This window comes from Muscardinus avellanarius (assembly GCF_963383645.1).
Source record: "Muscardinus avellanarius genome assembly, chromosome: 6".
In the NCBI taxonomy this organism is placed as follows: domain Eukaryota; kingdom Metazoa; phylum Chordata; class Mammalia; order Rodentia; family Gliridae; genus Muscardinus; species Muscardinus avellanarius.
The window spans coordinates 121,956,667-121,974,633 of NC_137791.1; the positions used below are offsets into that span (position 1 = coordinate 121,956,667).

General features: G+C 38.8%; 1 protein-coding gene across 1 annotated transcript in view; it reads left to right on the top strand.

The window, feature by feature from the left end:
- Positions 1-17,967, top strand: part of ADGRA3 (adhesion G protein-coupled receptor A3) — a gene marked incomplete at both ends in the record, with an annotated part of 124,116 nt that overhangs the window by 79,975 nt on the left and 26,174 nt on the right. Inside the window, 2 exons of the mRNA XM_080697664.1 lie at positions 8,082-8,243; positions 10,843-11,046. Of these exons, the coding sequence (XP_080553790.1) occupies positions 8,082-8,243; positions 10,843-11,046 (366 nt within the window). The remainder of the gene's footprint in view (positions 1-8,081; positions 8,244-10,842; positions 11,047-17,967) is intronic.

A 17,967-nucleotide genomic window follows, 5' to 3' on the forward strand; every position in this document is an offset into this window, starting at 1 on the left:
GATAATTTAATAACTAAAGCATTGTGAGACAATTGCTTTTAGACTTTGATCAAGTCCAACAAAAAGAAACCAGTGCTCTGTTGTCTCAGGATAGGTGCTAAAAGCTATCAACCGATGTATTTAGTGGTTTTTTAAGAAGAGTAGAAGATAGCCTGTCAGGTGACTTAAGTATCTTCCATATTTACTAGTGATTTTTTTATGAGGTTAATATATATTTTCAGAAGATGAGAAAATGCATGAAGAATAGATAAGATTATGCTTCATAATGTTCTATTGTTGCACTAGTTTTATTGAGACACACTTAGGCTAGTTTACTACTAAGTTTATTTAGTATATTTGTATGTACAGGTTTGTAAAAATGTGTATTCTTCATTTATTCATTTAAGGGAATCACTTGTATTTTGACAGTTATGATTCATTTTTATTTTCAGTATCTATTTTTTTTCTTTATCTTACTTGCCAGACTTTTCTGTGTTAGTAAGCATTTTAAAGATCCGAAATCTGTCTCTGTATTTTTCTTAGGACAGTGTTACTTAGGTTGAACTTGCAGGCATGTTAAACATAAACTGCTGCCCTGAGCACACTCTTTCTCCTCCAATTCCCAGTTTCTTATTTTCCTCCCTCCCTTCTTCCCTTTTTTTTGGTGGTGGTACTGGTAATTGAATCCAGGGGCATTCTACCTTTAAACTACACCTTCAGCCCCATTTATATTTTATTTTGAAACAGGTTCTCACTAAGTTGTGTAGGACTTGAACTTGCAATCTTTCTTTCTCAGCCTCCCAAATACTGGGATTACAGATGTGCGCCACCAGTCCTGCTCCATTCCCAGTTTCCGATTCAGTAGTTCTGGGATGGGCTCTGAGATGTTCAGGTGGTGCTGCTGTGTGGTGTGTCTTTGGCATAGGCTTTGAGAACCACTGTAGTTTTTCATTTTCTACCCTTATATTGTTAAATTAATTTTTTCTCCTTTGGGTTTAACTTTTTGAGGACTGTTTATTTGAAAATTTAAAGCATTGGAGAATGTTTTCATCCAGAATTTTTCTCAAATAGAAGGAGCTTTAAAACATGCTAGTTATCACCAGAATTAACTGTAAGCCCTTAATATCAACAAATATGTAATCCATATTCTATATTTTCCTCATAATTTTTTTAAAATGTGGACCTTTTCTCTGGTCACCTTACTGAATTCTTTCATAACATTTTGTCATTGCTTATCTGCTACTTTCTAGATGGGCATTTAGCTTATAAGCAAATAAAGTGTTCTTATAGAAAATGTATCCCTCACTGGACATGCTGGCTCATGCTTTTAATCCCGGTACTTAGGAGCCCGAGACAGGAGATCACAGGTTTGAAGCCAACCTCAGCAGCTTAGTGAGGCTCTCAGCAATTTAGTGAAACTCTGTTCCAAATAAAATATAAAAATACAGGTCTGGGGTATCACCTGGAGTTAGAAGGCCTCTGGGTTCTACCCCCAGTACCACACACAAAAATACATATATCCCTCTATGTTTATTTTTCTGGTTGTGCATGGGCAAGTGTAGTGAGGGTACCAAAACACTGCAGGTAAATGCTGGTGATAAGAGGGTTAGTGAGAACAGCCCGATGTATCATCAAGTGTGCTTGTTTGCTTTTCTAAGTGCCCAAGGGCAGTGCCAAGGCAGGGACTCACTTTGAAATTCTTTGCTTGAGGCTTTACAGACCAAAAACGCAGGGTGGAGTCTGACCTTAGTCCTGTGTAAAGATGTCTTGTGTTTACAATTTGTCAGAGGATAATTTTTTTCCTTTCATATATTTGTGCTCAGATCAGGGCAGGCACGGGACCCTGCTGTCCACATTTTTGAGACTGAGTTAACTGCTGGTTGGTCCTGACGTTGGAGGTGCGGTCCCTTTGGGTTATCAGCTCTGGAAGAGATGGCTTTCTGCTAGGCTTCCATGGCAGGGCCTAACCCTGTGCAGAGGTCAAAACTGAGCTCACAGTCACCAGAGCTCAAGGTCAAGCTCTGATTCCTCTGTCATCTGCTACTGGCCTCTGGAGGACTCTTGATTTTCTTACAGCTCAATGGCACATTTGCCAAGATGACTTATTCCACCTTCAGCATTCCCATGGTTCTTGGGAGAGTTGTCCCAAGTGCTCAGTCCTCCATACTTACCCAGAGGGGAATTACAAAGACATTTTTTGTATGAAATTACAGATACATTTTTGTAATCAGGAGGAAAGCAGAACCAAGACTGCTGTCCTTGGGAGGCCTGGAGTAGTCCTAGGAGTTAACCATTTCTATTTTGCCATTAAATTGTGGCTAAAGTGGTTGCCCATTAAACTCTGCCTCTCTTGAATAGTGTTCCTCTCTTTTTCCAAGAATTTTTTTTTAATAAAAGTAATCGTGTCTGCCATGAGGAAATGTTCTCCTTCTTGTTGATCACTGTAAAGCTCTTTGTTGGTCTTGACTAGAAACAGGTCCAAAATCAATGCTTCCCCAGCCATACTAGCTCTGCCGTTGACACACTTTTTAACTTGTCTGTCTCTTTTTCCTCTGAAGTCTGCAATTCCTCCTCTCTCCACTGTTTGTCTTTTGTTAAAAAAAAATTATTATTATTTTTGAGTAAGTCCCCGCAGATCATTTCTGTAAGGAAAAGGAAAACAAATGCACTATTTATTCCATGTGATGCTGCTCTTGGCCCCTCTCCCCTTCTCTCCCACCTATTCCTCATCCTCATCCTCATCCTCATCCTTCTAGTTCTTCTTTCACCACAATAAACCAGAGCTTTCATCTCTGCCGTGGGTCCTGACGCTGGCCACAGTGAGGCCTCTTGCGAAACATCAAACACTGTAGGGCGCCCACAGCACTTAGGACAACAGTGCTTGCCGGTAGTGACATGGCTACTCTTACATACTTGACTTCCCAAACTGAGCAGTTCCATCATTAAATATAATCACGGCATCTAGGCATAGAGGTGCACACCTGTAATCCCAGTATTTGGGAGGCTGAGACAGGATGATTAAAAGTTCGAGGACAGCCTTGTAATGATACTGATACTCTTCATAACCTAGTGATAACCTGTTATAGGACAAAAAATTAAAAGGGATGGGAGTTTAGCTCAAAGGTAGAATGCCCCCGTGGGTTCAGTCACCAGTAAAACACACACACACACACACACACACACACACACACACGTAATCACAGTGATAACATACCTTCAGATAGTTTGATCTTAGTATTTACTTAATTTGTGTTTCAGAGAAAATCATGAAGAATATTTAAATTTAGTGCCAGTGGTGATAATACTGATGTCGATTATGTCCTCATAGTCAAGTTTGGATGACATATCACTTTCTTCTACTTCTTGTCTCCACTTTATCTGCCTAAAAACAATTGTTTAGCTGGGTGCCCCAACAACATATCTGTCGTTCTTGCTTTTCTAGTTATTAGAATTGACGAAAGTGCTGGGTGTGGTGGCACAGGCCCGTAATCCCAGTACCTGAGAGGCTGAGAGAGGAATATATCAGATTGAAGAACAGCCTCCCAGTGTAGCAAGACTCTCAGCATCCTAGCAAGGCCCTGTTTCAAAACAAACAATAAGAAGAAAAGAGGGCTGGGGTTGTATCTAGAATGTAGACGGTCCCTGGGTTCAATCCTACTACCACTGAAACAAAACAAAAACAAAAAACACCTCTGCTGCTTTATATTTGAAAATGTAAATTTGGGATAGCTAATGACTTTCTTCAAAACTTTATGTATAGCTTTATTTATATTTCTACTAAATGCATGAGAAGATATTTGTCTTCTGGATTTTCTTCCAGACAGGATGCATCCTTCTCATAGGGTTCCTGGTCTCATTATTTTACAGTTGAGCAAACCTGGGTCTCAGAGCAGTCGATTTGCTCAGTGGTATCTAACCTGAGACAGACTTGAAATCTTAACCCAGGGAGTATGGAACTCCGGGCCATAAGTGTTCTCTCTTCATTCGTACTAAATATCATCAACTTGGTATATTGTTTGTCTGTTTAACATGAAAGACATATCAGAAATGCATTAAGTTTGCAGATGATTTTGACTCATTTTCAACCAAAATTACAGACTGCATCTATTTTGAAGAACACAGACTAGTCTGTCTCTTGTAGCCTGGGGCACTGAACACTTGCATTGTTATTCATGTGGCATTTCCTTTTCTTCACCATTTCATCTCTGATAAAAGCCTATTCACACATGTTTTCCATTGGTCCTCACAGTTTAGTGTGACAGGTGCAAGAACAGGTGCCTGATGCCTCCTGACCCTTTTGTGGCTAGAAAGGCCTTTGGGGAATGAGGCCAAGGAGAAATTCAGTCCTTTTTGATGCCGGTTGCAATTTTCAAACTATCTGTGTGTGTCAGATTTCAGGAATACTTTCCTAATCCAATATAACTTTCATGAATTGTTATCCCTTTTGTGTCCTTTTGCCACGGTGATGGATTCAGAACTATTCCTGTATCCAGGCTACAGAAGCAGATAGCATTTTATGATGATCTGCTCTCGGGGATATTTTGGCAACAAATCCCTTTGCTCAGTTCTTAGCTCTTTGGTGTCAAATAAGGAGAAAAGGTGTTTGTTCTTAGCGAAGGTCATCACTCTTATTAGCTCCAAACTTTCATAGAGGTTATTCTTCTCCATCCTTTCGTAGGGGTGATGATTAGCACCTGTTACATCCCGATGCTAGTGGTCTCTAGTGGGGTGGAGCAGGGCTTCTTGGCTGTTGTCCTCCTCATAATTTTTTTTGAAGCAATTATGTTCCTATCAAGTCTCATTTCAGATCCTCATCAAGTCCCTATATTCAAATCTATGAATAAACCATTAAACAAGTTTACTTGTAATTGTGCTAATCTGTAGCACATCTGTTTTAGTGGTGTCTTAGTGTAGAATCAGTATTTTTGTGGACTTTATCTCTGAAGGAATAGGAATTTCATTTCAGATAGTCAAGCATATTTGACTACTTAATTTGTTTTGCTTATTTTATATGAAGTTGTGAAATAATGATAAATCAGGATAATAGAAAAAACTTAAGCAAGTGATTCCAGCTACTCTGAGCACCTATTTAAAGTTGGGGCTCATTAGTCTCATCTCTGTATAAACGCCTGATTGACACATTTAGTAATTGACATGCTAAGCATTAGTCCTTGTCTTAACTACAGAAAGAAGGGCTTCTGATAGAATGGCACTTAAAGCCTCATACCTGTTGTTGGTAGGAAAATGTATTAGGGTACGAATTTTTCTGTAAATCGTGTAAAATGAACAGAAGGAAATTCTATAAGCTTGGTGTTAGGTTTTTCTTCTCTCTCTCTCTCTCTCTCTCTCTCTCTCTCTCTCCCTCCCTCCCTCCCTCCCTCCCTCCCTCCCTCCCTCCTTCCCTCCCTCCCCCTCCCCCCCTCTCTATTTTTGAGACAAGGTCTTGTACTTTGCCCAGGCTAGTCTTAAACTCCTGGGCTGAAGCGATCCTACCACCTCAGCCTCCTAAATGCTGGGATTTATAGGTGTGTGGCACTATGACTGGCTGGCAGGTTTTTTTTAATTCTATGCTAATTGATCATGTTAATGTCTTAGATTTGGAAGAAATATCCCATGAGAATATCTGAATCCATTAAAATAGTGTGTTTAGATTAATGTTCAGAACCTGCATGGTGGTGCATGACTATAATCTTAATACTCGGGAAGCTGAGACAGAATGATCGCGGGTTCAAGGCCAGCTTCAGCAACTTAGGAATGCCATTAGCAACAGACCCTTAACCTTGTTTCAAAATTTAAAAAAACCAAAGAGGTCTAGGGGTATAGCTCAGATGTATAACCCCTCTGGGTTCAGGCTGTAGTAACAAAATATTAATGACAATGATTAGTAATAGTAATGTTCATTAGTTTCCATTATCTTTTAGTGACTCCTTTGTAGTAGTTATCAAATCAGTCTTTTTTCTTCTCTGTTTTGCGTTACCGGGAATTGAACCCAGGGGCCTTCTACCTTCAAGCTACACCCCCAGCCTTTTTTTTAATATATTGAAAGAGGGCCTCACTAAATAGCAGAGGCTGGCCATGAACCTGCAGTCCTCCTGTCTCAGCCTGCCCAGTACTGGCATTACAAGTGTGCGCCACCACGCCTTGCTCAAATCAGTCATTTTTTAAAAAATGAAATTATTGCTTGTTTTGTATTTTTTTTTAGTAGACTAAGCTTGGAGATAAATCACATATGTTTCTTTCACTGCTATATCTCTGCTGCTCAGAACACTTGTACATGGGCCCTCAATAAATATTTTCTCAGTGCACATTGTAAATGAACAAATCATGAATGCTGGTAAATAAACATTGATAACTGTTGGCTTAAATACCAAGTCTTCTTACACTGGTGAAAACAGGTGTAAATATACAATACTGTGATGGCCCTGCCCTTAGATGTTTACGCTGGAAATAAAATAAAGAAATAATAGTGACACAAAGTCAAGAATTTAAAAAATTGGATCAAGGATGGGGATTGGGCCTTGAAGAGGGCAAAAAGCCAGTTTTGTTGATCCTGTTGATAGATGAATACAGACTTAAAGATATATGATCCTCTTGTCACTTCCAGAGCCTGTCATCTTAAAAGAGATGCCTGTTCTAAGATAGAAATGGTAAAAAAAAAAAAAAAAGAGCAATAAAATAACAAAATCAACATTTTGCAAATGTTTTTCATGTGTCAGGCACGGTTTCAGGAACCTGATATTTGTTATTGAAATTTAATCTTCACCACGTTCAGAAAAGACAGGACTGTGGTCCCATTTACAAACAGAGGGAGTAGTGATGCCAAGAGGGGAACACTCCAGCCTGGTACCAGTGATCAGTACCGTTGGTCTCACCTCTGTACTCGCTGCAGCTCCTGCTACCTTGGTTCTAGGGGTGGGATCTGGAGCATTTTCACAGGCCTGTCTCTGTAAAATGAACCACTATGGTTGGGTGGACTCAACTTCTTCCAAAACCACCCCAGCCCTCATAATTACACATCCTGTGAAGAGTGTTGGATGCAAAAACAGAGTTGAAAGTCTTAGCTGGGATCTTCTGGGATGGTCAAAAGACATCTGCCAAGGCAGCGGTGGCTTTCTGGCTTGGCATTGAGGCTTAACGACTTTAACGCTTGCCTCTCCACAAGAGGACCAGCCGGCTTGTAAATGCCCTGCTCCTGCCTCCGGAATGATTTTGTTCTTCTCCCTGCTACAGAGCTCCCTCTTATGAATATCTTGCTTGATACAGAAGTCCTTGGGTATCAGTCGTCTTGTTGTCTGGACTGTTCTGTGTATGCCTCTGTGGTGGGGTATGCAGTCATTGGGCATTGCCTGACAGATGTTTACATCTGTAAGGTACAAAGCGAGCTAATAGAAAGAATCCAGTAAATGAAACGAATAAAACAAGCAGTGGAGAATTGAGTACCTCTTAGCATCCGTTTATTTCATGGTGCTGCATCTTAAAGCATTATTGTATTGGGAGGAAGGGAAGGAGGAGTTCATTCAGGGTAGAGGAGACCACATGTACAAGTGTACAGAGGTGTGAGATTGCACAGCACATTTGGGAAGCTCACAGTAGTTGAACATGCCTGGAATTTTGATCAGGATAAGAGATTAAAGAGGTAGGCAGTATATATGTATATATGTAATATAAATATATTTATATTATCAATAATAGTTTTACTTAAGTTAATGCCTTTATGAAAGTAAGTGTTTGTAATAGTTTTCCAGATGGGTAGTTGAGGTCTTTTTGTTCTGGGATCATATGCCATCTCCCTTCTTCATCTCAATGCCTTTCTTTTTTCCCATTTCAGATACTGCACAGCAGTCTTTTTTACTACTGATGTTGTAACTATTCATGTATACTAGTTTGAGCTAAATATGGCCAGATGACCATAATTGAACGTACCATTCATATCTGAAGATGTTTTAATGAGAAAGGACTAAAGTGCCTATTGGGTTTTCATGTGAAAAATTTAGACCAAAGGCTAATCTCTGTCTCCTTAGCATTTTGATTCTGTCAAGCAACTTGCCATGGCTTCAAAGATCTTTCTCTCTTTCTTTTTCTTTTTTCTGCATGCCCAATAGCTGGGCGATGTGATGGTTGACATTGCAAGCAACATCATGTTGGCTGATGAGCGTGTCCTGTGGCTGGCTCAGAGGGAGGCAAAAGCCTGCAGCAGAATCGCCCAGTGTCTCCAGGGCATTGCGACGTACCGGCTAGCGAACGGGGCTCATGTGTATTCAACAGTAAGTGTGACATTATCATAGGCTCCGGATTAGTACAGAACACTTTAAAAGTTAATTTTGCTTTTGAGTAATCTGTTTTCTTGGTCACTGGAAAATACGTTTTTAATCTGTAATTTGAATGGCTGTCACCCTCTAATCCACTGAAACTGTGTCTACAGCAAAAATAAGAACACTATTGTCTTGCTCTACTGGCGTTTACCCATGGTCCATCTGAGCTAATATTCTGTTCTGGGCCCTGAAGGATGTTTTGAGAGAATGCCTGATCACTTGCCCAGGTTTCAATCTCCAAAGAGAACTGGGATGCCCTCCAACACTTGGAGAGCAGTTGGCATAATAATCACTCAGTTAAAGAGCATGGAATTGTATTCATGCTTACTTGAACTCTTTTAAATGTCTTTGTGTATTCCTTACTTTTTGTTCTAAAAATGTGATAAATATAGTAAGTAGTGTCTTATTCTCTTAGCACTCATGTTCTGGTCTGGCCCATGGTTTCCATTCCTTAACTGTTTCAGTGGGTTCACATACTGTTGAATATTCTGTACTTCAATCTGTGACTTTACACAATTCAAGACTATCATTTTCCCATTGATTTCTGAGACCTTTTTCTACGATGCTGTATTTTACTGTACCTTTTGCTCCATTAAGTTGAGGGTTACTCTCCTGAATCATAAAATAGAGGCCTAGCATGACTACTGTTTTTACAACATAGTTCAGGGTAATTTCCTTCTCAGATACATGACTTTACTTGTGACCAGCTTGTCATTTTATGTCCTCCCTGGCCATTTAGACCAATTTAAATCCCATCTTTTAGACTTGCTTATTAAACTCAGCTGAAAGAACTTCTTCTTCCTCTGAACCTCACCAGTTCTTCTGAGAACCCAAGGGTATAGCAAAGGGCATTGTAAGTATTTGCACTGAATTTCAACATGTAAAACAGGTTCCAGGAGTTACATACCTGCTTTTACAGTTGTTCCCCTTCATCTATGGGGAAGTATTCAAACCACAGTCAGTACCAGTAACAGATTAACAAGAACTAATAACAAAATAGAACAGTTATAGTGATGTACTAAGACAAAAATTGTTTAAAACTTATAAACTATTTTTGGAAATTTCCATTTATTATTTTCTGACTACAGTTAACCATAAGTACTGAAACTGGGAAAAGTACAACCATGAGGGAGAGGGAAGGCTGCTGAATAGGGAAAGATGAGAAGGCTTCAGAGGTGCTTCTTTAACTGTTTATGTGTTAGTCGTGAGTATTGGCTACTTAGTAGGAGCTCTGTTGGTGTTTTATGTTTCTTTGGCCAATAAGAAATTGAAGTACACATTACTAGTTAACAAATATAATTTAAATAAGAAAACTGTTCACATTGTATAATCTGTGAATATTAAAAGAATGCACTTTATTTTTTTTACTCTCAAAATGTTTAGGGACCACTGATTTCTACTATGTGTAGAAAACACCGCACTTTTGAGTAAGCACCCTATGCATAATTCTTGCAAATTATTTCCTCTCAATTTTAAAAATTTGTATCTTTGTAATATATTTTAAGCATTTTGCTTCACAGCCTCATGTTAAAAAACAAATGAGAACCTGTTCATATGTGGTAGTTGGAAGGCTGCCTTGCCCCTAGGGTAGCAGTACACTTACTCACCCTTAGAAAATAGTGGACATACCATGTTGTCCTGAGACTTACAGCAAATCCTGTCACTCAGCTGGATTTGAAAGTGAGTCTTGTTAGCTTGTGACACCTACCCCCTTTCTGATCTGTTTCCAGCCAAGGGAAGGGAAGCTTTGAGCCTGCAGTGTTGGTATTGAGAGATTAGGCATTTTTGGAGATCCCTTATTTCCAACTTATCTTTGAATTCCTTTAAAACTCTGGGGCTGGGCTAACTCAACTTCTAAAATATGTTTATTTCCTGCTATTGAAACTAGCATTTTTTTTTTCCCCAATGAAACAGGTTTGGAGTGGATTTGTGAAGTTTCTTAAATTTATAAATATAAATGCAAAAAGTTGCCTTGATCTCCCTGTGAAGGGTAAAAGTAAGGCCTAAACTATTGAACTTTCAAGTTTATTTTCCAAACCCTAATATTTACCTTTCATTTCCTCCTGTAGCGTGGTTGTTAAGGGCCCACTGATTTATCTAGCTAATTCTCAAAAATAAGACACTTCTCTATTTTGTTTGTAGCTTTTCTGAAAGGTGCTTTTCAATTTTCTTGTTTGTTTTTATTATTATTTTACTATTTCTGCAGGGTCGGGGCTTAAACCCAGAGCCTTGCACAAGCTAGATGAGCCCTTGTCCACAGAGCCATACCCCCAGGCTTCCTGTTATTTTTAATTGACATTTAATTTATGCCTGATTTTCCATCCTTTGCAGCTTGTTCTTTTACTCTTCATTGGTCTCCTTTCCATGATTTTATTTCATTCCAGTTTGCTTTTTTATTCTTCTCAATTTTCTACATACTTTTTTTGTTCAATAAGAACTTGGCTCTTCTGATTTGGCTTAGATGTACAATATTTGCGTTTGCAAGGCTTGGAAAGTGTTCTTCCTCTGGATTTTAAATCTGTTCTAACCCCTGTTTGGTCAACTTTTGAAGTACTCGCCCAATATTGCTCTGGAAGCCTATGTCATCAAGGCTGCCGGCTTCACTGGGATGACCTGCACCGTGTTCCAGAAGGTGGCAGCCTCCGACCGCACAGGACTGTCTGACTATGGGAGGCGGGATCCAGACGGAAACCTGGACAAGCAGCTGAGTTTCAAGTGTAACGTTTCAAATACATTTTCCAGCCTGGCACTAAAGGTATGCTAAGTCTAATAGTCATTTGAAATTATTGACAAATGAGTACACTCAAGAAGTGTTTTGTTTTGCAAAATAACCTTATTAAAAAAAATTATTTTAGGGGTATGACACATGTGGGGTATTGTGCTGTTATTTTAAAGGAAATTCACACCAGGAAGTGCTTCAGGGGCTCTAGGCAGTTTTGCCTTGGGATCCCTTTTCTCCACACAGAGACATCAAAATTTTCATTTCTTCAGTGATATAAAGAAAAATATACTAGTATTGTATATTAAAGATTTTCTTTGACCTAAGAGTTTATTTTTTTTTTTCCTCCTGGTTTTAAGACATCACTTTGTTTTTATGAGCCCCTATAAGTATTGTGGGACATTGCCACTGTGCGTAATAGAAAAGTTAGCCCTGGGACCTGGCATTTAATCAGGCAGTCTATGGCAAAGAAGTGCAAATATTTGATATGTATATATTTAAAATGTATTGGAGCAAGCAAAAGGAAAGCCTTTTCGTTGATTTTTAAAGTTGGAGGTATAGATATGTTTCACTAAACTGCATTGAAGCAAAAATAGTTGGTGGCAAATGTTGAAATATGGCCAAGCTTAGAAATGTGGTAGCCACTCAGGATAATCTCAGCCAGTTCAGAATGTTTGACGATACTGTATTTAATACTGTATTTACTTGATACCACATACTCAGAGGAAAATCAGCAAGATTCATCTGTTATTCTTGGCCCTAGAGTGTGTGATATATCTAGTCTTGCTACAGACCTGCTCAACTTCCTTATTGTGTCTTTTTTTTTGTTGTTGTTGTTAAAAAAAATATTCCACAAAAGCAACATGACATCAACTCATGAGGGTAGGACATGCGTTTCTTTTCTTTTCTTTTTTCTTTTTATAAGATTTTATTCATTTAAAATAAGATTTAAATGCTGTATTCAGAGTCCTTAATTCCTATGGAAAGCAAAATATGTCCTGTATTTCTCTCACTTTATTCCCTCTTCTATTTTTATTATTTTTTAAAAATTTTTTATTGCTACATTGTATTTATACATCATAATGGGGTAAAAAGACTGGTGTAGACTTAAATGCACACATCACCCAGCCAGCCCCCTCCCAGCCCCCACCTCACTCCCTCCCCATCCCTCCCACCCATGCTTGGTTTAGTGGTTGACGTCAATGAATAAGTACATCATGCACTTTAAGAGGACATGCATTTCTGTGGAGCACTTTAAATTGATGAACCCTTCTGTCTTAGAGGATGAGAGCTGGTAGAGAGAGACTAAAAAGGATAATATGCTGAAGCTAGGAAGCTAAAGGGTCACAGGGGGAACTTTAGATAAAGAAGGAGAAACTGTAGACGACCAAATAAGGTGACATTAACTAGGAGGATGAGAGGGGGAAGAGGGAAATCCCTAATGTACATGATGTACACTCACAAACATATCAAGTCAATCACTAAGCCAGACATTAGAAGGAGGGAGGGAAGAAGGAGTGAGGTGGGAATTTGGAAGGGCTATATAAGTGATGTGTGAATGTATGCCTCTACCATCTTGTACCTCATTAAGATATATGAATACAATGCACCAAAAAAAGTGAACTGTACATTTCATCAGATTCACACTGTACCTCTCTGTGTAAGGACACAGTTTCCACCTGCTAAAGTAGAAAGCTTTAAGTGAACACTCAGATTTGCTTTATACTATCCATCTTTTTAAGATCATGCACTGACCAGAACAAGAACACATTACTTATTCGTGCTTCAAAGATGGTTGTGATTAAACCAAATGAAAAAGGAGCATACCCTTCATGACACGAAATTGGTTAAAATTTTAACGTCAATGGCATAAAATGTACTTAAGCTTCGATGCTTGAATGTTTTGAACTTTAAGTCTAGGACAGTTTTACTCTTTTCTATGCATATTTAAAGGAATTCCTTGAATATACTAACATATATTCAATTCCTTGAATATACTATTGAACATCTAGACATTGATTGCATTGCCCTTAAATGGAAGCATATGCTACCATATGAAGTTAAATCCACCAAAAGGATACTTTTAGTTATCAGTAGGTATCTCACTTGATTTACTTTCTGCATATTTCTTTGAATTTTTGTGCTTCTCTGCTTGCTACCACTACATCTGGGCTTTGACTCCCATCCTGTACAGATATTTCTTGACTTAAAATGTTGAATGTCGGGTGTATTCATCTCGAGTCACCCCTCCATGCCAGTCTGGTATGGAGCTGTATTTCTATTTTCTGTATTTCTATCTTTCTAATAAACTTCTTTAAATCTTCAAAAAAAATAATAAAATGTTGAATGTCCTGATATATCTATTGTACGTTGAAAATGCATTGAATCTACCTGACCTACCAAACATCCTAACTTCGCAGCACCAGAGCACTGTCGATTCTTGGTTGTTTTCCCTTACGATCTCTTGGCTGACTGGGAGGCATGCCTGCTGTTGCTGCTGCCAGTATTAAGAGAGACGATTTTACCACAAATCTCTAGACCAGGAAAAGATCAAAACTCAGAGTATGGTTTATGCTGAATGTGTTTCTCTTTGTGGCCCCAAACCACTGTAAACTCCTACTTAGTCTCCATTACTTACTTACTCTAGGCTAGTCTTTAAATGTCTACCCTTCTATCTGGGTGTGGTGGCACACACCAGTAATATTAGTACTTGGGAGGCTGAGACAGAAGAATTGCAGGTTCAAGGACAGTCTCAGCAAGTAGTGAGATTCATCAACTTAGCAAAACCCTGTTTCCAAATAAAAATTAAAAGATAAGGCTGGGGGTATGGCTCGGAGGAAGAATGCCCCCCCTGGGTTAAATCTCCAGTACATCATACACAAAAAAACCCACCCTTCTTATGTAGATTGGTCTACCTAGGGTTACTGATAATCAGTGTGACTATGCCAGTTAGTGAATAAAATTCCGAAATTCTGTCTTAACATTTTGCAAATAACTGTTGATTCAGTCCCCCTAAGCATCTTTTCAGCTCTGCTGTTCTTCTGTCAGGAACACCATCCAGACTTTCCCCCAAGCTGGTGGCTGGTGTCTGCAGAGCAGAGAGTATTTAGAAGCTTACCCTTGTCAATGACTGTGCCATCTCAGGATGCATATCCATCCACTTTCTCACTGCTGTAATCCAAAAATACTGGTCACACAACTTAGAGGAAGGAAGATTTCTTTGCTCCCAGACTTTAGAGATTTCAGGGTTCATGCCATGTCATGCCTACAGGGGTCAGGGCATGGAATCAGGAAGGAGAGAGAGAGAGAAGGGAGAGAGAGGATAAAGAAGGGAGAGAGAAAAGGGAGAGAGGAGAGAGAAGAGGGAGAAAGAGGAGAGAGAGAGAAGAGAGAACATGTGTGAGCAAGCGAGCTCAAAGTCTGCTTTCATATCACAGAGGCTAGAGAGAGAGAGACTGTGTGCAAAGGAGGAATGTCCATATATAATCCCCAAGGCATCCCTCTGTCTTCACAGGTGGCCCACGGGCAACACGGTGGGTTGCTGGACTGAGTCATTAATGAATTCTGTGTCTAACCTCCATGGTCTCCATTGGAGACTGAGTTGCCTGGTATTTGACTCCTCCTGACAGCACCAATCAAATCTGTTCAATATTTTCTCAACCACATGATTCCTTTAATTGTTGAGATATATTAGCATATATCTTTCTGGTAAACTGCTAAGGGCTTATAGAAATTGTCTGGTGTTTTGATTTCAACCATAATGTAGTGAAAAAGAAGTGACATTTTATAATATACTTGACAAGGATTTTGAAGTCTGTTTTCCCTTACACATTCAATATATTTTTCATTCTAGACATCTGAAATCCTCTTCATTTTCCGAGTCCAGTCATTATGCATTTATATAGTCATGCTTCCTACCTTGATTTCTACCTTTTTTATATTTCTTTTCTTTTTTTGTGGTACTGGAGCTGAAACCAGGGGCATTCTACCTTCTAGCTACACCCCAGCCCTATTTCTTATTCTATATTTTGAAACAGGGTCTCACTGAGTTACAAAGGGTCTCACTAAGTAGCTGAGGTTGGCCGCAAACTGCGATCCTCCTGTCTCAGCCTCCCAAATGCTGGGATTACAAACGTGCACCATCTACCATTTCTCATATGCTCAGTCCACAGCTGCTTGGGAGAATCCCTGCTCTTCTTACTATAGAACTCTGCAGATGGCACCTTCTGTTAATCATTGTTTGTTAATCCCATTGTTCATTCTCCTAAATAGTTACAAGCAAAACAGTGATGAGCTGATCGACAGGCCACATTGATGTGGCGATTAAGAATTTGGTGCCTCTAAAGCCAGGCAGCTGGGGTGTTTAATCTTCTCCTCCACTTGGCAGTAAGCTTAGACAGGTCTCTTCACCTTTCTGAATGTCAGTTCCTTGTCTGTTTCACAGGGAGTCATGAAATGGTACTCAAAGTGGGCATAGTGGCTCACCTATAGGCCCATTACTGAGGCTGAGACAGAAGGATCACAGCTTCAGGACCAGCCTCAGCAATTTAGCGAGTTCTCTCAACAACTTCAATCCCCTGTAAACAAAAAAGAAAAAGAAATGGTACTCCCACGGCCACTGAAGAAATGAAATGAGATCACACCAGTTTGGCACAGAAGGAGCACTCAGTAAATGTTAGCTCTTCTTCTTACTGGTTTGTGGTTCTTGGTTCCTTTTTAGATAATGTGTATTTGAGTGACCACAGCTTCCTTCCTCGGGTCTTTAGGTTCTCCACAGTGCTAAGTAAAGAGTAACTAGACATCCAGTAACTGTTGTTGAACCAATTAATGGGGAACTTAATTAAGAAAGTTAAATAATTAACTCTAAAGGCAAGCATAATCTCTGTTAATCTATAGCAGTTAGATAATCAAAAGGTATTATATAGTTAATAATTAATTACACACAAGAGAAACAGGATATAATACCTGTCTGTTTAAAATTGGGGGAGTATATAAGAAAATACAAACAAATTTTTAGTATGTTACTGTTTTGAATCTGATAATTCCAACTTACTCTGAATTTAGTGATAGAATTCAATGAATTTTAAGAAGTTGAGATTTCTGAAACTCTTAATATATTAATTACATAATGGGATAAATTCATATCCTTTCGTAAGGGAAGATGTTAAAACTGAGCTAAAGTACTTCTGTGTTTGAGTTTACATCCGCTATGCCACTTACTTTCTTTTTAGCTTAGTGTCATCAAAAATAGTAAACTGTGCCAGGCGTGGTGGCAAATGCTTGTAATCCCAGTATTTGGGAGACTGAGACCAGAGGATTGTGGTTCACGGACAGCCTCAGCTACTCAGTGAGGCCCTTAGTGAGACCCTGTTTCAAAATAAAAATAGGGCAGGGGGTGTAGCTTGGAGGTCGAATGCCCCTGGGTCCAGAACCCCCCCCCCAATATATATATATATATATATATATATATATATATATATATATATATATATATATATATATATATGTCAAACTTTATATGAATTTAGCAAACTAAAGGAGCTCCATCCAATTTCATTGACTTTTTAGTATTAAAATGAGTAGTAAAACTGAATTGTAGAGCTTGGGTCTAGTTTATAGTTGGCATATCAGTTACTTGGAAGCATTTCTTTTCTTCCCAGCCCTCAAAGGACCTCCCTCCACACTGCAGCCAGCGGTAATAACAAAACTGCTACCCATTTGGTAGCCTTTGGTGCTTGTCACGGTCTCCATACCGTTTGGTCTTTACCACCATTACGTTAGAAAGATCATTAGCTCTGTTTAATAGGTGAGGCTCAGAAAAGTTAAACAAAATTGAAGGGCGTTAACCAGCTCATAAATAGTTAAAATGGGCTCAATCTTGCTTTATTTCAGATCTCATATTCTCTGTATTGTTACTAGGGATTGAACCTAGAGGTGTTACCTTACTTTTAGTTACAATTACATCCCAGTCCTATTTTTGTTTTTATTTTGAATCATGGGCTCACTAAATTCCTGAGGTCTTTGCCTTGAACCTGCAATCTTTCTTGGGTCTCAGAGTCCCAAGTACTGGGGTTATAGGCACACACCTCTGCACCCATGTGCACATATCTTTTAATAATAAATATTAGAAACCAAGCACATGTATTTTCCAAAGAATCTAAGAGATCTTTTTGACTTATTAGCTATAATTTGTGTGTTCATGTCTGTCTTGTTGCTGTCATTCTTACCTTTTAAAATAAATAATATGTTTAAATGTAATTTTAAACTTTGTGTTACCTACCTCTAGGCCAAGAGACAAAAGATATAATCATGATAAATATAGCAAATTAAATGTTCTTCCATCATACTTTTCAATAGTATTATAGCACTTCTTTTAAAGAAATGAGATATACAAGTTTTACATTTCTACTATAAAAATCTCAACATTATTGATACAGGTGGCATTCACCTTGCCAACACCTCTAGGGCACCCTCTCCATCCTGAGGAGTCTATGATGATTATTTACTAATGTTCTTATTGGACCTTGAAAGATATTTTAGAAGCTGTTAAGTATATAACTGTCATGGGTATGCATTTCTAGTCCCTTGGTGATCTGAGTCTTGTTTATTGTTGGTTTTGGTTGAGATTGCAAGTTTAAACTTGTGTAGAAGACCTTTCTAAAAATCAAATGATTTTTAGAAAGTATACATGCTTTGTTTTTAATTCTTTTTTTAGAACATGTTAAGATATTTTTCTTTTTTGGGGGGTGAGGGAGTTAAACCCAGGAGCATCCTACCACTGAGCTATACTCTTGGCTCTATTTTTTAATTTGAAACGGTCTCACTAAGTTACTGAAGTCCTCCCTCAGGTTCTGAGGCTGCTGTTGAACCTGTGATCCTTCCATGTACTGGGGTTACAGCTGTGTTCCACCACACTCTGCTTAGGTATTACTTTAAAAAAGAAATTGTTTGATTTAT